The sequence below is a fragment of the Montipora foliosa genome, chromosome 6 (genome assembly GCF_036669935.1).
Source record: "Montipora foliosa isolate CH-2021 chromosome 6, ASM3666993v2, whole genome shotgun sequence".
NCBI lineage: Eukaryota > Metazoa > Cnidaria > Anthozoa > Scleractinia > Acroporidae > Montipora > Montipora foliosa.
The window spans coordinates 12,093,565-12,113,564 of NC_090874.1; the positions used below are offsets into that span (position 1 = coordinate 12,093,565).

Consider the following 20,000-nt stretch of genomic DNA (forward strand, 5'->3'; position numbering starts at 1 on the left):
AGTTATACATTTACTATCGGTTTATACAAGAACATATAATTCGCATCGAAACATACCGAGAAAATCATCGTATAACAGATCATTGTCCCATATTTGTATCATCAGCCGTGGTGTGAGTTTCTCTATTGACTCGTCAAGGCTCCAAAAGTTTTCCTAACAAAGAAATTGAATATCTTTTCAGTAAAATCAAGACTTTTCGCCAACTTGACCATGTTGATTCCCTAAAATGGGTTTAACTAGAGTTCACTTCTAAACAGCAATTTAAAAACAGCCTATTAACCCTTTCGGACACCACAAGTTTCTTCTCAGCTGGTACGTAATTGAAAGGAAATACAAATCTCCAGTTGAAGTTTCCTTCTCCGTCCATGGATCTGCAAAACACAGAGAATCGTGCAACAGAGTAATCAATCGATTTCGACGACATTCGGACACTGGGTAATGAGCCCATTGCGAAACAAAACTTTTCCGGGATCTTAACTGAAATTGATGCCCAACCCAATTTGCAAGACAGTTTTCTCTCAAATCATAGTTAATCGAGGGACTGGTTATGAAACCTTAAAGTAAAAATAAAAAAAAGCCTTAAAGAAAATAATGTTGTCGCAATCGGGCAATGTTGAATTGACCGTGACCCTGCACAATCTTTTGTTTTCGCTTTCGCACGGGTTCACAAATTAGGTGCGCATAATTTAATCGAAGGATTTGATTGGTTATCTTCTCAAAAAAAGGTGTGTTTTGTGCAGGGTCAAGACCAAAAATACGGACAAAAACATGAAACAAAGGAACTTGTCAAGTTTCATAACCATCTCCATGCATTAACTATGCTCAAATCAGGTTACCCATCTTAACTCGAGTTTCCTCTTCGATTCTATCAGTTATTTAGCTTTCGCGAAGAGTCCAATCGTTTTGTTTTCGCAGGTAACCGCGAACATTCAAGGTGCCCCTGCTGCTACAGAGGTTGTTTAGGTTGAATTCAGAAGATCTGAGTAGGATTCGATGGACACTGGCGAGAGCCGGGAACGCGGACCCGATCAAAAAGAGCTTTAGTATAGTAAGCGATTCCTTCCTTACCTATAGTGGACGTCCGTTTCTTGAGGTTCGTCAATCCCATCGATCCACCTAATACCAAAGACAAATGAGTACAAAATGAAGCATTTTGGTGATATAAAGTAGAACTTAAGTAAGTACGACTTAATTTCCGCTCAAAATGCGCCAGAAAACGTACCAAAACTAGTAGTCATCTGACCGGGCCAAGACTGAGTTGTTAATAGGCATCGGTCTATCCCTAAGTTACTGACTGAGTCAGAGGACACGTGACTGTTAGATTGGTCAATCTTGCGCAACTTAAGCAACCTGTTAGAATCGAAATTTCAAGGCTGTTGAGATGTGTGTTTCGTGATAATGTAATTTGACAGCTGCGAATTTAAAACAAAGAGATTAGGGGCACTTTGAGGTATTGACCCACATTCCTGATAGTGACCCCAATCCTTGGAGACCCAGAGGCAGTCAGTCATAATGGGGCGGAGAAAGCACGCGCTAAATCTGGACCGGCGGAATTTTTAAAAAAGGAATTTAAGAAACCCATTTGTGAAGGTGAAAAGGAAAGGAACTTTGTTTAAGTGTCTAGTCCTCTGGCGCCGGCACTAATTGGAGACAGAAATCAACAAATTAACGCAATTCAGATCAAATGCTGGTTTTTGAGGAGAGGGGAAAACGGAAGTACCCGGAGAATAACCTCTCGGTGCAGAGCAGAGAACAAACAAATTTAACCCACGTATGACGCGGAGTATCGGAATTGAACCCAGGCCACATTGGTGGAATGCGAGTGCTCTCACCACTACGCCAGCCGTGCATCCTTGCTGATTTGTGGACTGCTGATTTTCTTCTACATTTTCATGTTTAGCCTTAAATCGAAGATAATATTATATATACACCCGCATACATGAGTCTAACTGACATTCCTTACCCTTTCACATAAATGTCACTCATTTTTTCGCCTGTGATTGATGTCTCATTCATGACCACGTCTTTTGTGTTCCAGATGACAACACGAAGCACGTATCTAGGAGGAATAGAAAAAAAAAAGGAAATGACATGTGGTAAGAGAGAATTAATGAAGTAAGAGAACGGATCCCCCATACATGGCCCTGTTCCAATAATAGCTTTTTAAGCAGTCTTATTTTAGCTACGCAGCTATTTTCAGAGGGACACCTGATTGGCCAGTAATGAAATAATTTTAAATATGCGTGGCATTGGGAACGAGAACTTCAAAGTAGCTTTGTGAAACTAAAAATAGATTTTAAAAAACTATGGGGCAAGGGGAACTGTTCTTTTACGCGACTAATACAAACGAATCGAGTGAGGTGTGGGATTGCGAAAAATTCAGTTTTGAAAGGAACGGGGCATGATACAATTGTGCTCTTTTGTTTTTTAATGTCGTGCAAACGAGATACAAGATGGTTTTCTGCAATCTCACACCTTTGAACAAATCTTACTCAATTGGTTGTCTTGGTTGAACGTCGATTGCAGCAGGCGGTTTGCCATCCGAGATGGGAAAAATATCCACCCAAAGTTGGAGCTTTCCCTGTTTGAAAAAAAAAAAAAGGGTTGTCAGCATAACTTGATCCATTTTTCCTGTCCTTGAATTTCATCCAAGAGCAAGTGTTGCACTCAGTCCTTTTTCTGGACAGGGGCATTTGTCACTTTCTTAACTGATTTTAAACTGCGTGAGAAACGAATTATTGAAAAGGCACGAGGGGGAGTGGTGACTAACAACTGTACTTCACTTCCTTCATATCTTTATTTCACTTGACTTGACTTTTTAATTTCACTACACTATATCTGCATATCCTTTTTCAGCTTGGATTCAGTGTTGTATGTACGTACATGCACGTCACTTTTATCAGTTATGATCCGGATAATATTGTTGAATTGATTTGCCTATGCGACTGCATCAATTACGCCGCTTTAGTCAAGAGGCAAATTATCATAAACTTCGTTGCCACAGAAATTTGAATAGGTTTTGGTCACTGATAGCCATGTTCACGATATGTACAGATAATCCTTGCTCACCATGGCTTGAGGAGCGTCGTGGGTTCGGTTCCCAATATCACATAGTTCCTTTTGATCATCAATTATTGTCTCTAAGTCCTTTTCTCGACCGTTCATCTTACCTACCGCAAACACTATCTGGAGAACATTACTCCAATCATTAAAGCTAACAAAGGCTGTTCAGATTTCTCTAGCAACAAAGCTTATGATATTTTGCCTCTTGTACTCAATCACTCGGAACTTTACCCGAGGCAGGGTGTTTAGTAAAACAAAAAAAATCAGATGGCCATGGAATGCTTACTTGTTCCGTAGTCGGTTGTCTTGTTTTGTTGTAAAGACTCCTCGTTTCCACGTGTTCGGGAACGAGGTTAAACTGGTTGAGGACATAAAGGGCCAATCTGCTCTGTGGCTTTCCGTAATGCGCGTGGATTGTCAACCCTTCCTCTGAGACAATGCAAAAATTAACCCAGATTTTTAAAACCTTAGAAAGCACTCATTCCTAAGGTAGGCAAACTGTATGCTAAGTAGTAATGCTTTTAATAAAAGTAAAGCATGAAAAATTTTTCATTCAAGCGTTTTTCTCTATTTTGAAAAGTTGCTCGTTATCTCCAGCTAACAGACAAGGACTGATTTTAAATCCGCAAACACGTGTCTTTGATTCTGAGCATGGCGCAAATTCCCGCAGCCTGACACTAATTGCCATTTGCTGTAAAAGTAATGCTAAATATCTGTAATATCTTCTCATCTGAAGGTAATTCATAAAGGGGCACTCTGAGAGCCAAGAGGTAGGAGTTTTGCACAGAGGTCCCACGTTTAATTAAGCTTCGCTCTGGCAACCATTCAACAGGCTTACAAATAGTTCCCTGGCCACAGCTGGATAACTTTATCCAGCGGATAAGCCGCTATCCAGAGTGTAAAATACACTTGGCGTTAAACGTTGACAAAGGTTCTCCAACACGCCTTAATTTAGTTAGATGTGCTTAGAGAGTATGCACATTCACAGTTACGCCAGCTAATACTTAAATCTTTGCACAGATTGAAACTGTTGGATAGCGACTTATCCACCACCGGATAAAGTTGTCCGGCCTTTAAACAACTAGGGCCTCAGTCGAGATCCTTAATTCAGTTGGTTTTACCTCCATTATAAATGATATCATCAGTAAAATAAAAATTAAAACCTCCTGAGAGTGGCTCATTCTTAAGTACAAAAAATAGTTGTGAAACCCCCCAGAACCCTACATAAATAAATAAATAAATAAATAAATAAGTCAATAAATAAATACTGATGGCATTTCGTACAGTTCCGGTTGAAAAATTTACTCATTAGGGCCTTAATGTACCAACTGATTGCTCTCCATAAACATATCAAAAAATGAGAATACCAACTGCATGGATATTTACAAGAGCAGCCTAGAGGTTGAATATGAGATTACCCATAACAACTCGGAAGTTCAACTTTTAAAGCTAATCAAGAAACGAGTTTATCATTTAGCTCATTCATATATATGAATTAATCACAACCACTAGCTATTTACCAAATTCTGATAGAGTGTAGGTGTGTCCATCCATTTTTACCGAGCATGGATCATCACTGTATTCTGGGAGGGGCTTGTTATTCATCACGCACCAATCGTTCAGGATTGTTCTTGGCTTTCGAACGTCTCTCCATGTATTCGGACCAGCCCTTTAAAATACATTTGAAAACAAGAAATGACAAGTTCACCCAATTTCAAGTCCATGCAGTTAGTTCAAGTCCGAGTCTAAATTAAAGGCCGCAGGGATTTGAAGTCTAGCTCACTCCAGTCCAGTCCAAGACGCCTGTTGCTATTCCTTTTGTATCTAAGACTTTTGGAATATTGATCCGGTCCTTGGAGTGGAAGTCCCCTCCTTGGTTATAAATTCGTCGAAAATCATCATTATTAAGCATGCGCCCTGGCTCTTTATTTAGCCAGCACTTGATCATTTGATGGAAAGACCGAGACAGAAGATAAGACTGAGTGATGAGGTGCAGAGAAGAATCATATCGTACTGCTAATATCTCTACTGAGTCGATTAAATGATCAGCTAATAGAATAGACAGGTTAACCTTACAGATTTGTGGTGTTCCAAGCATGCACAAAGGCTGAGTTGGGGAAGTGACTCACTTGCAGTAAGATTTGGCGCATCCCACTGTCGCGCGATAACGAGACAAAATCCTCTGCTCCAAGTCTATCGTGGTTTCGCCGATGACGTCATCGCGTCCAATGATGTCATAGTCCTTGACAGCGATTTTGAGATCTTTCTCAATGGGAATAGTGGCTGTCATTTCAAATAACCTTGGAAATAAAAGATGGTAAACACGAAATACAAGAAACGTTAAATTTGCAGAATAAGTAACTGAAAACACTACACGAAATGTTTTTTTTTTACTTAAAGGAATTTGTCGCAATTTGTAAAATTTCAATCGAATGTTTTTTTTTTTTTTTTTGAAGTGTTCCTCGCACTTATCAGGAGAGAATTTAAGGAACTGTCTCCTACAGACACCTGAAAAACTCAGGCTGATTCAACGTTTATAACCCGATCTTCAAATGCACATTTCTTTCCTTCAGTGCGTTTTTTCCCTCGTATGGGGATCGGTTTAATTACATCACGTGCCAGTTCTTGACCAATCACCAGCACGGCTGCATTTATTTTCTTCGCGTTAGGCATGACTCGTTCCGATTTTCCTTTTTGTTCTGTGGTCAGCCAAAGGAATTATCTTGCGTTTAGTGAAAGCCCACTCTGGCTGATTTAAGTTGAAAATTTGCCTCACCTTCCAAATACTGGGTTGATTGTATAGGGTTTGTAATTGTCTTCATCGTCGAATGTTTGCTTGCCTAAAGTAACCACCAAGTATGGATCAGCCTTAAAAAAACAGTATCATTTACGTTAGTATTAGGTATATGTAACACAAATACAAAGAGACAACAACATTAAGACTGAATACCAACAAACAAGAAATGCATTGCAGCGAATAAGTACCCATAACTCTCTAGCAACTTCCTCAGTGCTGATGAAATCTTTGTTTCGCAGTTGGCTAAAGGGGCCAAAGCTCTAACATTTTTCTTTTTCTTATCCAAATACTAAAGAAACCACTTACAATTAACGTTGGTGTACAAACGAATTAACGGATTTGGCCATTTTGAGGTCGGTGTTTGGGAAATACCGGCGATAAAAAGTAATATGCGGATTTTCGGATTTGCGTTCTCAGTTTGCCACTTTAGCTACCAGGAAACACGACAACTTCGGATGTGATGTGATGTTTGCGGATGCTCGACTGTGAGTCATTTTCTTCGCCGCCTTGCTGTTTCTAGTAAGCATACGGGCGCTAGGTTTGGCAAGAATCATCAGACCAACAAATAGAGTTGTGAATTCAACTCCATCGCGATTACGCTCTGTTGATTTTCGCGTATTCTTGCCAAAGCTCTTAGCTGTACATTCATAACAACAAGGGCTATTAATGCCACTTTTCATCAACTACCAACATAAAGCAACAGCAAAGCTGCATGACGATAAGCAACTGCTTGGGCCGAGTTTCTCGAAGCTTGGTTTGAGCCAACCCATTGCATGGTTAATATAAGCAAAGATATCAAAACCTGTAACGGTATGTTGCCATGGTATGCTTCGAACAACTAGGCCCATGTAAGGCACGTCTTGAATGTTGACCTCGCTGTTAGTTTTAATAACCATGCAGTTTTTTTGTTAAAACATTTTAAACTTACGGTGCCTGAATTGTCTTTTGGTTGAAGATCCAATGCCTGAAAAGCAACAACAAACCGAAGGCTAAGCTATAGATAACGGGGCCAAATTCAAATTAACAAACCACTGAAGTGCTTTCTTTGAACATTTGGATTGTCAACATTATTTCCTGTGATTTAAGTGCTACTGCGATCAAAAAACCAAAACACTAGTTCAGTTAAAAATCTGAAAGCCCGAAACTCCCGTGCCGCAAATCACTGAACAAGATTTATGTTTTGGTCATAGTAGCACTTCAGCATGCACAGTCGACGATCGAAAATGCCTCTGTCATCTACTGAGATTTTATAACAGACTTTATCAACTGCCGAGCCAAAATAGATAAACGAGGCAATAACTTGAACCCACTTATTGCAAAGAGTCATCGAAAAGCGCTAAACTGATAAAATTTTGGTCTCTTGCGAAGAATTTCGTCTACAGCTATTTCCCCTGAGATATTTTAGACTCGTAACAAAAAGCCTTCGACCAATATCAGACTACGCGTAGTTTACTGAGAATTTTTCCCATTGGGAGATTAATATTTTTGGTTAATCCCAGTACGTATAAGACAAAAATATTACCTTGATGACATAGAGACGAACCACACATTGCACAGGTTGACTTGGAGGGAGGTACGTGAAAACAGTTTCCGGAAGTGGCCAAGCCTGTTCATCTTCTGGCATCGGATAAACTCGAAACGTTCCCTAAAAAAGTAAAGCACACTTATTTTCGCCTTTCCGGTTCCGGCTGTCGTCGTCTTTGGAAAAGTCACTCAAACACTGAACGAGTGGTAAAATTAATTTATCTCTAGTTCACATTCATTAAAAAAGACTGATCTGAAATCATCTTGTGGTTCACTTCGCCATTTGTTAAGTCAATAGAAAGTGTCACTCGTTGCACATTTACTCTTTGTATCTTTGTTCCTAATGCCCGTTTCTACAGTCTTCTTCTTTTTATTCATGTTCCTCTTATTCTAATGATGGTGACGATGATTATGATGAATACAGTAATAATCATCAACATCATTTGAAGATGACGACATTGATGGTGAAAAGGCAACATGCCGCTGAAATCTGGAGAGTTGCAAAATATAATACCCCATTCACACCAACAAGACATGCTTCACTAAACTAAGGAAGGATTACGTCTTTGCAAACTTTGGCCGTGTAGCACTTATATTTGACGACGTAAACCTTCCTTGTACTTGTGCATGTTCTTTGCCGTGACTTTAACATTTTCAGTTCCCACGGCCTGCTCCCGTCTGACCTTGTAGCGCAGTCGGTAGAGCAGAGGTGATCTAACCCGAAGGTCGTGGGTTCAATTCCCACCCTGGGCAGAGTTTTTCTCGGTCCTTGTGTGGACCTATTTCCATCAGTAGGGCTAACGCTCACATGGTTTATATGGGGTAGAAACTTAGCACTTCACATTACACTCTAATCAGTTAAGTCTGTTTAATTAAACTAAGTTGAAGAAAATGAAAATCAGGCACAGGTAACAGGAGCTCCATTCCTGCGGCACTGGTAGTAGTTCTGTTAGTGGCACTGATAGTTGCTAATTCGGTCGTTTATACTTTTACATGAGATTCAGGTGAGTCCCAATATATGCTTTATCTGTTCTAAATTTGTTGTCGACAAAATCAGTATACATAATTTCAAAAAGAACTGACACACTTTGAAACCGTGTTTAACTAAATATCTTCAAAACTTGGTTAAGGATTGGTGTGAAAGGGTCACTAGATATGGCGAAAAATCATTATCAAACCTTAAATTCACCAACAACTGTATCTTCCTCCTCTTCTCTTGATTTCGCTTTCCCGCGACAAAGGGGAAATGAGTTAATGAAATCCTCGAAGCCACTAAATCCCTCAACTCTTTCCAGTTCCGTTTGATATACCTTAAAACAGTAAGTTAGAGCTTAAAATCAGTTTATGTTTAAGATTCAGCGCTATAATTTAAACATGACATTGACACTAGAAAAAGGATAGAATATCACTGGACACAATTTGCTTCTTGTCACGGTTAACCATGACTATTCGGTAATATCGTCAATGCACCTGCTCCTTTTGAGAAAAATATAAACCCAAACAAAGAAAAAAGTTTCTCTTGTCGCGGCAGCCATATTTGTTCACGGATGCCTTAAAAAGTAAACTATTACACTCCGCAAAGAGTTGAGCCTGGGAATACCACTATCTCCTCAACACACCCACAAATTTCAATCAACATATATGTCTTGTATTCTTTATCTGAGTGGCTAGCTTTCAGAAATATATGTAAAGACAATGAAAGAAATGTATAAAGACGTTTTGATAAAACCAAATTTTGTAACCTACTTTCATGGTTGAGTATCCTTTGTCGAGAAATTCTCCACATTTTTCCTCATCTCCGACTGAGGCGTAAAACTTTGACCACCAGTCCAAGAACTCCTCTGTCAGCTCTTCTTTCTTTTTCTAAAATGTTTTGAAGACACATTTTAGTGCAAGCCTATTGATCAGAATCAGTCTGGAGATCAGGGAAGGTTTCATAGTTCAGTCAGAGCGTGAGACTGGAAACTCCAAGAACTTCTCGATCACAAGTTGTTCAGTGAGTGTTCGCGGTAACTGTGTTGAACGTCATGGAAAAAGGGCGACTAATAGATTGTAGGGAACTCCGTCCCCGGTGGGATGGTTTTGTTGTGTGTTTTAGATGAGTATTTATGAAAAACTTATAGCCACTGCGTGAGGCGCTTTCATATGCCGACTCCCGAAGTTTCCCCTCATATGGTAAAACACCTTTGCATCTAGTTTACGGAAAACCACACAACGGCAGAGTATTAGTAATCTAAAAAGCACGAACGTCTCTAAATCTAATTTCTCTCTATAGTAATAAAAAAGGTTAATTGGTATCTGTCGCTAAATGAGGTTAATCCAAGAAGTGGCTTTGATTTTTTGGCTGTTGTCAAGCAGACACGTTCCCTCATCGGCTACTCTGCCCTCAAGCAGAGCAGCTATTGTAATGTAAATCTAAAGCCAAAACAAGTAAAGTGCTTGGAAGCAGTTTCTTTTGGTAGAGCCGGACGTGGTTGCTGTTTCGCCTACGGGATATGGAAAATGTTTCACCAATTCCCAGCGCTGCTCTTCGGTAAAATTTTTCTCTTCTATAGTGAGCTTAAGAAAGACAAATTTACTACTTGGCTGCCCGCCCCTCTTGTTGTATTTTTTGTCATCTCCCACGTTTTGCCCCCCCCCCCCCACCCCCCTCTTCCTTTGGCAGACGCGTGACCAGATTAAACCAGAAAGATCCTTTTGCATTTTTCCTTCATATTCTGAACTCTTTTTTTTTTAAAGATGCATTGATGAAACAACAGGAGTACTTGATGATCGCATTCAACAGAATAAGAAATATGCCAAGAAAGGAGAAGAAACTTTTCTAAACCATCCTTACTTCATTAGTTCAATACAAAATTTGAGCGGAATCAAGAGTCACCTTTTTCTTTTTCTTAAGTTTTTTTGCGGCAGGGTCTTTTATGTCCACAATGTGTGAGCTTTGATTGCTTGCTATGGATGCAGCGTCGACTGAAACAAAATCAACAAGAAACTATTTCAAAAAAAGAAATAGTGTTTCGTTTCCGGAATGGTGAGGCCAGGAGAAAAGATAAAATACAGTAGTGTGGGTCACTCGGTCTGTAATGTTATTGCGCTTCGTCTATTAAAACTATTGAAATGTGGACGCAAACTCTCTGAACGGTGAGAAGCCTGTCAAGGAATATTAACCATTAAAGAGAAGAACAGATACTTGTTTATGTGCACAATACATCGAAGCATAAAGTCTACAAATACCTATTTGCAATTGCCTTCAAATGCCACTGCATAACATTTCAAATTCCTTCAATCTTCCATTACTTGTGTTACTTGAGAACCTAGGCAGTTACTGGTACTAGCTTTAAAATAACTGGTTCCTGGTTAACCCAATTTATTACTACGACTCACCAATGCGAAGATTGTTTACATTACTCATTAACACGAAGAGAGAGAGCCTTGGATTTTTCAAAAATATATCGCTTTAATCTGACCCAAGATCATTCAGATAGTCAAAACTTCATTTTTATAACCCATTTCCTCCCCTTTTTGTTTGTCAGCATTATGATTTGCGATACTTAATGGTTAACATGTTTATAAGTTTGTTCTTACATCTCGTAGATGTTTAGATTTTCAATTACAAACTCCGTTTTGATTGGCCACTCTACCTTACTGTGTACTAAATAGTTCACCCTGAAGTCACATTAGATACGTTTCGTTTCCTCAGAAACGAAACATAGAGAGCATGCCAGTGAGTAGCAAATGTCAAAAATATATATTGAAGATCTTATATCTGTTTCCCAATTGCCGTTATTCGATTCACTGCACTGCTTGGTGACAGCCCAGTAGACTGAGTTTCAATTTGTTTTTTACCAGAACAAATAAAATAGCATAAACTAGAGACCATTAAAGAACTTAAAACAACAAAGAAAGAAATATTAAAAATACCATTACAAATACTTGATGAAAAAGGTATACAGAACATAGAATAAAATTGTTAAGATACATATGCATTACTTAAGAATCCAATTGTAGTGCTGCGTTAGTTAAAGAGTTGTTAAGTAATGATCCGTGTAAGATGGATAGCAGGTGCCGAGGAGGCTTTCCTAGTCGTCTGTCACGTGATCTGTCCAGGTCACGTGACCTCCAGCATTAGCTGATGTAGGCCATGGTTTATGGCCGAAATGTTCTATGTTTCAATATACCGTACTATTCCCAGCAAAAGATTTAATTCTTTAACATTTTACAAAACTGGATGATTAGAAGTTATGTTTACTTAGTTAGTTAAAGAGGTTCTAAAAAGTAGCCTAAATATAGTAATGTTACCCACTAGATAAGGATTTATCCAGTAAATGGCGCTATCCAGCAACCGAACGACTGCAGGGGACCACATTGTACGAATCGCAGTTAAAGTTTTCTGCTTACCTTTTGGGGGTGGACCGGAGTCGATTTCCTCGATTGCTGTTGGTGTTGCACAACGGTACTTTTGCATAGTTCTCACTGAATGGACTCCAACGATTGGTCGCCTACCAAACGTTCTGTTGTCTCGGACCCGGATGTTCAATGCTGGCATGTAGATTTCTTCCACAGGGAGATTCTATGAAAAGAAACAATGGGGGTTTTTTTTACATTTTTACATTTTTTCCTCTTTCTCTCCACTACTGAATCCCGTCTGACAAAAAATATATTTTAATTTTCAATACACAGACCAGGACTGTTCAGTTTCAGATAGAAAAATGAACACAACCAACACTTTCCTTGGTATACAAAGAATATTCGTTTTGGGTAATTACTGTGTTGCGAACACAATACGAGTACCCCGTACCGACCGTTAAGTCGTATCCAAGCTATTCCCAGCGATAATTTTCTGATCACCTTTGACACTTTCAAAAATTCATTCCAGTTATTCGGTTAATCCGAAACCTGGCCAGTAATAAATCGAATAATCTGAAGGGAATTGCTGAGCCCTTGGTTTCAGCACTCGTGTAGCACATTATAAAAAAAAAATCAGTATATGCGAGACAGAGCATTCAAACAATTCTTCTAGAGTTAATTTCCGGCAATTACAAATACCATCATAAATGAGCTTCTCGGAAGTTGCTAAACTAATTGGAAAACAAAGGTGTTCAGACTACTACAATGGTGTTTACCATTATTTTTGATCCCTTTACTTTCGATTCGAAGATTACCGAAGGATTGTCGCGCGTTTGAATGATATTTTTTTAACGAATTGTGCAGATTCAATATCGTAGTTACCACAATCATTCTTGTTAACACCGGTTTATCAAAGTTTGGATTCTTCCTCGTATCTTTGATGACGTCAGACTGTACCAGTCCCCCAGCACACTCGAACTCAATGCTTGGTGACGTCACGCCAGTAAGTTCAAACTTTTTCATGTTCCTTACACCCCAGCATAAGACCTATTGATCAATATATACGCATAAATAAGAGCTTTGATATTAACTGTCCAAAGTAATTTAACAACCGCTTTGGTTTGGCATGGTAAGAATTCACTAGCACTAAAGCGGGAGAACTGTCACAACCAATTTCAATGGCCTAGATACCACGAGTCTCCTATGGCTCAGTGATACAGCATACGAGTTAAAAATTGGAAGGTCTCGGGAGATAATAGGTTCGACTCCTGCAAAGAGGCACTCGGCGGGATTTAATTCCGAGCATCTCCGAGTCACCGTCGAAACCAAACAACTAAGTTGCATTTCTTCATTACATACCGTAAAGATTAGTTTGACAGAGATCGTCGAACGGGTAAAATTGTCAGCGCATTAGAAGTGAAACCCCCAGCGAGGAACAAGTTACTAGATTCCGTCATAAGATCTGTTCAAAGAAGGAAGAATCTGAGGGGCTATCGTAGTCTATTATCAGGCTACAACAATGATTTTATTCGAAACCATTGTGACTTGTTTGTAAGCTTTTTCCGCGCTTGTCTCTGGCTGTAAATGTCTGCGTTGCGTCACGATTGGCTAATTTGATTGACAGCATCTCGTTTGATTGGTGCTGTGATTGGCCAAATTAGCTTCCATGGTTACGTTCTTAACCGTATCGGCTCAAAACAAAAGATGGGAACCGCCATCGAGGTTCGGGAGAGGAAGACAGCAAGGTATCCGAGTTTTGACGAAAAAGTGTGCTCAACTTAAGTGAAACACAAAGTCATGCTTGGGTAAGGAGTCAGAGTTCCATGACTGGATCCAACCGCTAACTAGGTCATACCGCCAAGCATTGAAATTGTTTCTTTGTTATCTACGCCTAACAAAGTGTAGTTCAGTGTGGTATTAGAGCTGGATTTATAAAATAATTAGGATAGTACGCGCACTCTCATTGGTCAGTAGCTGTGTTTAGATGAGAGCATGTAAACATGGCTGTGACATCACATGAATTTTGATTGGTTATGTGTTGTCAGACGCGCGGTTTGATTGTCTTGTAGGAAACATAAGCGTTTATTATATAAACACCGATGAAATACCAAGTGAGCTTTCAAGCGAAACATGATATCTTCACACGTGAAAAGATCACTGTTGCTATGGTTACATCGCACCTTACGATGCCTTTCGTGAATGATTTAGTGTTTCATTGGTATTTCACTCTTCTTGAAAAATATTTCACTCGTTCGCTGTGCTCACTCGTAAAATATTTTTCAACACTCGAAGAGAAATTTCGTATCTCCGCGTGGCCATGTAATATCCTCTATGTATCAAGAATACCTGTTTCAATCAAGAAGTAAAAAATACAGCATTTTCCTTCATGCGTCGAATTATTTTTGAGAAATATTTTATAAAAGCAATAAAGGAGTTTTTTCCGTGTTTACATAGCCTCATCTAAACACTAGGGGAGTTGGGGCAAACAACCGATTGAGAGAATCAAGCAAAATAAAAGTGAAATGAACGTTAGAAAAAATCATCGCCGATTGATAAGCAACTTAAGCAGGAACAAACAAGCCTGTTAAAATCCAGATTTGAACGGAATAGGCCACTTTAGAAAATACCATAATACTCTTTGTTGGCCCTCAAAATTTTTTCATAAGCATTGTTTTTATTTTCTCTTGGGACAGGAACGCATGAGTAGGAGCTTGCCTCTCCCATACAAGCCCTATGAGTCAACCTTTGCTCGTATCTTTCTATTTTTAGAAAGCCACGAGTTCTTCGGCTCTGCACACACCGTTTAGAATGGCCAATCAGAATAAAAGTATTGTGGAACAAGAGACAAAACTAGCAAAAACAATGTATGCAAATTGTGCAAATTGATGTAAATTGTTGTAAATGTGAGTCTCCTGCTAAAGGATTAGTTCTAAAAATAGAAAGATACGCGCAAAGGTTGGCTCAAGGATATAATGCATTGGGAGGCTCCAAGTCATGGGCTCCTGCTTGGGACCATTGCAAGTCCCAAGCCAGAAAATGGAAACAATGCTTATGCAAAGTTTTGGAGGGCAAACAAAGAATATTATGGTTTTTCTTAAAGTGGCCTATTAGGCCAGATTTCTGCCGCTTACTTGGGTCCGGGTATCGCTGGCTCATTTCCCGAATCAGCGCTGGTAATCGAGCCTAAAACCGGATTTGAATCCGTGAGCCAGTGGGGAGCTTGGGAACTGGTCAGTTGTGAGTTCAAGTTACATCCCGTAAGAGGTGAATTAAAATTCACGTTCATTTCGCAGTTTAAATCTATGAGATTTTATATTTTTTAAACATCATTTAAGGAAGAGTGGTTAAGCAAAATCAGAATACGCAAGTGCAGAAGCATTTTAAACATATAACAATCTTTGAATTTGTACAGGGTTCAAAGACGGTAATATAGCTGTGCGCATGCGCAACGCACTGCAGACAAAGGTAAGGGAAAGTCTGCTACGAGCCTAGAAGGCCCATCAGGCCGGCGCTTATCTCCGGTTACTGTAGCGTGAAGCGACTAGGAGTATTTCTACTCCGCCCTGGATGGGATGCCAGTCCATCGCAGGGTTACCCCCAGCATTAAATTTGCCGGTACCCATTTATACACCTGGGTGAAGTGAGGCACTGTGAGATGACCCGGCCAGGGCTCGAACCCTGACCACTCGATCCGGAGTCCAGCGCGCAAACCGTTAGGGCACCGCGCCTCCCCGCTGCAGACAAAATGGGCTGGTGTTATTGATCTTTAACACGATCCGGATAAGCTTATACGTTTAGGCGTCCGTGTGTGTCAGTCGCTTTCGCTTATGCTTGCATCGCAAGTGATTCAAACCATTGATTAACCTCGATAGCTGATCTCTGTAGTTTCGGCCGTACACCACTTCGGACTGCAAACACCTCTCCTCTCATTGCGGGGGTAAACGGCAACTCGGCGCCTTCATCCTGCAAGATTTCAGCAAGACACATAATTAGTGAATTTCAAAGACATTTTTCCAACGTTTTGATGAGTGATAAGCTACAAAAGCCACTTTAGGTCAGACCCTAGCGCCTCTTTCACTCTACCATTGTTAAGCTGCAATCTTGCTGAATATGAAGAGTGGCAACCTGAACTTCTCGAGAAATGTTTCATTCGATATTGTTTTGAAATTCAAGCATGTTGAATAAAATTCTGAAATCTTACCAGAAACAGTTCACAGGCAGCCAGTAGCTCGCCTGCTTCTTCCTGTCCTCTCGTTATTTTGTACCACTGCAATTTCGGCTCAGGAATCTGATGACCTTCTAACCGCACTAAAGGGGACATCGTGCAACGACCAAGAAATCCATCCTTACCCTGTAATAAAAGTACCGCTGATTTCAGCTCAAAGTATTATGCAAATTCGAGAGATTTGTTTTTAAAAAAGATTTAATGTTTTTACTAATGACGCCAGATATTTTCCTTACCCGGTCACAGGTCCGAAAATTCCAAAGTCAGAAAAGGCACAATAAACTAATAAGGCCGGGACACACTAGGCGACAAGTCGCAGCGACAGGTCTCTGCGACAAGTTGCTCCATATGTACTACTTGCAAAACAAGTCGCTGCGACACGACGCCTGTTAGGAGAACACGCAGTGATCTCGTATGAGAGGGAATGTGAACTAGTTTTCTAATTCAATATGGCTGACCATATGAAGCTCTCTCATTGGTTCATTTATATTTTGTCGCAGCGACTTGTTGCCGGAAGTGTACACACGATGCGACAACGCTGCTTTCGCTAATTTTGTCGCTGCGATAAGTCGGGACTGATCGCGGCGACAAAATTCTACCGCAGCGACAATGATTTTCATGAAATTAACCATGTCACACCAGGCGATTTGTTGCGGCGACTTGTCCCCGCGACGTGTCGCAGCGACGTATCGCCTAGTGTGTACCCCGGCCTATAAACTAAAACATGGACAACGGTAAATGCAAAATGATGATATTAAGGCCGAGACACACTAGGCGACAAGTCGCCGCGGCGACAGGTCTCTGCGACAAGTCGCTCGGTGTGTACTACTAGTTGCAAAACAAGTCACTGCGACACGACGCCCGTTCGGTGCACACGCAGTGATCTTGTATGAGGGGAAATAAGAACTAGTTTTCTAATTCAATATGGTAGGCCATATGACGCTCTCTCATTGGTTCAGTTATATTTTGTCGCACCGACTTGTTGCCGTAAGTGTTCACACGGTACGACAAAGATGCTTTCGCTAATTTTGTTACTGCGATCAGTCGCACGAATTCAAACTGGTTTGAATTCGTGCAACTGATCACAGCGACAAAGATTTTCACAAAATTAACCGCGTCACATGAGGCGAATTGTTCCAGCGACTTGTTCCCGCGACGTGTTGCAGGGACTTATCGCTTAGTGCGTCCCAGCCTTTATACCCGGTTACTATCCCAAGGAATAATAAAACGGATCACGATCAGTTTAACGCGAAAAATCGAAACCCATTTTCAGCAATTTCACTTCGATGTCGAAACAAAGGAGAACAGAAAAGAACTGAATAATATCTATTGGAGGTCTCGAGACAAAAGACATTACCAGTTGTGTCATACTGTTGGCCTTTTTTAAACGGTTTTCTCAAGGAAGGTGAAAATCGACATCAACCCCACCCAACCCCAAATTGCGAAAGAAATGGGAAAAAAATAGAATTAAGCCCAATTTCTGTACATAAATAATAATATGAAAAGTGATAACGGGTTCACAAATATTAAACGCATCGAAAAGGAAGTGAATAGACCATTAAATAGTTGTGTGCTTGGCCAACAAATTGATTGGTCTCCTTACTCAAACGAAGATCACTCAACTTGGAAACATGGTTTACAACATGAAAGGCACAGAGATCCGTACCAAAGCAAGGCTAAGTAATCATCCATAAAATCTGGGTCACTAAAAACCGCTTCAAGTATGGATAAACTTGAACACTGAACACTCTCACTTACCACTGAGTCCCGATCGAACAACTCCACCACGACACTCGGTGGGTTCCTAACCACATTCTCCACGTCTTCGTTTATCTCGACGTCCTCAAATATCAGCGTCTGATCCCAAGTTGGGCACAAAGTTTGCGTCAGAACCCCAGTGACGTCACTCTGTTTGCAGAAAGCTATTCGGGCGTAGGCATCTAAGCAATACATTAAAAAATTCTGTGTCTCTGACTTTCGCTGTCTATAAATCGTGGCAAACGGCAAAAGGCAGGCTCCTGTTTCTTGTAAATGCTTAAAAATTGTGAAATTAATTACGCGATTGCAATTGCTACGCTTTGTAATTGGTTTAAAAATCTCGCGTCAGTTTATCAACCAATGAAAGGGAAATTGAACCAAAACCGATTTTTCCCGCGATTTGGGCAAGTTCAGGAGCCCATCCTCCTGGCACGTTACATGGAATTGCTACGAATTTGGATTAATAGCGCTGTTTACACCTGCTTTAATTGGTCGAAGTAAGTACTTTGGAATCTGTTTTACGAAACTCAATCGAAAACCTCTCTATTCTGAATAATCTACTGATTTCTCTCTTGAGAAGTTCTCCAAATAAACAGGAAAGAAATGAGCTTAAATGAAACAACTTTCTTAGATTTTTGGCAAATCTCAAATTACAACCAGACGTTTGCTGTTTGACATAAACGCGACAGTCAATTTCTACAACCTGGTCTTCACTAGCGCGCACGCAGAACCATGAGTGCAGGCATAAGTAGCTTGTGCTAAGTGAAAACGACACCTCAACATAACTCAAAATGCTCAGAAGTGGGGAATCCGGAACGAGTGCTATAAAATGCCCAGACACGGCCAGACGTAGCAAATTTCCTTGTGATTATGCTGCGTTTCGTTTTCACATAACGCAAGCGAGGGCAAGCATAAGTTCAACCACAACGAAAAGGTGAAATAGCCCCTTTATGCTTGCGTCACTAGTGAAAACCTGGCTTACATGTTTACATCGCGTCGTTTAGCGGGGATAAACAACGAAAACATCCTGGCAACACTACCCCACAATTGATTGAAGAAATGTTTTCAAGTTGAACTTGCAGTAACCTAGTTAACTATAAGGCATTTGTTGGATGGTTTCAAAACATGGATGACAATGACATAGATGACAAAGGACTCACCATTCATTCCGCTCTCGTCCATAGCAAGCAAGTCTCTTGCCTGGTAAATGTAAGCCCATAGCTGATATTTGTGCGGTTCTATCAAAAACAAAACAAGATGGCAAAACAAAAAGTTTTCTACTGTATAAACGTGGCCACGAATTTGATTGCAAAAGTGGAGAACAACTCACTTTCGTATGTGACAAACATTCGTGGAATACTCCGCAAACAGTTCTTTCTGTCTTCCTGTTCGAAAGGGAAAGAAAATTTAAGTCAGAAGTTGTGCACTGAGCTGCCCACCCACTGAATTAAAGCAAAGGGAAAAAAAGGAAATGAACTTTATTTAAGTGTCTAGTTGTTCTAGCGCTGGAGCACTGATTGGGGACATTGTAAACTGAAATTAAAAATTAACACAAATCAACGTTACAAGGTCTTGGTAATCAAGGTCTTGACAAAAAATCTTTCCTTTAATGATTGTGTCCACGATAATTAGTGAGCGTCAGAAAAACCGACATGGCTTACTTGATAATTTAATAAAGAAATCGCCCCCGTGCCTTTTTGCCATTCAAAAGGTATTAAGTGTCGGAAACAAATACCAAAGTGATTACTTCGACCAATCACAGCAAGTGCAAGAACGCAATGAACTCGTAGCAAGTCCGTGTAACTTGCTCAAAGCGCAAGAAAATTCACGCGTGCAAGCCGTGATTGGTCTTTATTTTCTCTTTTATTAGTTGGTTAACTGGCGCGAGATTCTTAGACCAATCACTAAGCGTACATTTGCAGCAACTGTAATTGCGCAATTACTTTCGAAAGTCGTTTAAAACTGCTCTATTAGGAGTAATGATTCCAATTTTTTGAGGTGCTTTCTTTTTATTTCGGCTCAACCCTTTTTTAGGAACTCCACGTCAATTTTGTTTGTGCTTCCTTGTTGTGTCCACTTCGTACAGGGGTAAATTTTCGTGCACCATTGAATGCGTGTTCGTTGTCGCTAGGTTAACAGCAAGTGTGGTTGTATAGGTTTTTTCCAGTAACAAATGTCCTCCCGTTCAATGATAATTTTTTCTTCGTTGGCGATTCCTGTTCCCCAGTTCAAGTAATAAACGTCTGTCTTTCACAAAGGTATCACAAGTAGTTAATCAATTAAAAAGCC

The 20,000-nt window shown here is 40.2% G+C and overlaps 1 protein-coding gene across 2 annotated transcripts in view; it reads right to left on the bottom strand.

The window, feature by feature from the left end:
• LOC138006698 (myoferlin-like) overlaps window positions 1-20,000 on the bottom strand; it is a 70,579-nt gene that overhangs the window by 5,752 nt on the left and 44,827 nt on the right. For both annotated transcript variants that reach the window (XM_068853184.1, XM_068853183.1), the window contains 21 exons: window positions 19,042-19,096; window positions 18,872-18,949; window positions 17,712-17,893; window positions 15,930-16,079; window positions 15,593-15,691; window positions 12,611-12,775; window positions 11,780-11,951; window positions 10,263-10,351; window positions 9,131-9,247; window positions 8,563-8,694; window positions 7,383-7,505; window positions 6,789-6,824; window positions 5,840-5,931; window positions 5,193-5,363; window positions 4,584-4,732; window positions 3,350-3,492; window positions 2,493-2,581; window positions 1,964-2,059; window positions 1,069-1,116; window positions 281-371; window positions 57-153 (listed from right to left, as the gene is read on the bottom strand). In XM_068853184.1, coding sequence (XP_068709285.1) covers window positions 57-153; window positions 281-371; window positions 1,069-1,116; window positions 1,964-2,059; window positions 2,493-2,581; window positions 3,350-3,492; window positions 4,584-4,732; window positions 5,193-5,363; window positions 5,840-5,931; window positions 6,789-6,824; window positions 7,383-7,505; window positions 8,563-8,694; window positions 9,131-9,247; window positions 10,263-10,351; window positions 11,780-11,951; window positions 12,611-12,775; window positions 15,593-15,691; window positions 15,930-16,079; window positions 17,712-17,893; window positions 18,872-18,949; window positions 19,042-19,096 — 2,374 coding nt within the window. The remainder of the gene's footprint in view (window positions 1-56; window positions 154-280; window positions 372-1,068; window positions 1,117-1,963; window positions 2,060-2,492; window positions 2,582-3,349; window positions 3,493-4,583; window positions 4,733-5,192; window positions 5,364-5,839; window positions 5,932-6,788; window positions 6,825-7,382; window positions 7,506-8,562; window positions 8,695-9,130; window positions 9,248-10,262; window positions 10,352-11,779; window positions 11,952-12,610; window positions 12,776-15,592; window positions 15,692-15,929; window positions 16,080-17,711; window positions 17,894-18,871; window positions 18,950-19,041; window positions 19,097-20,000) is intronic.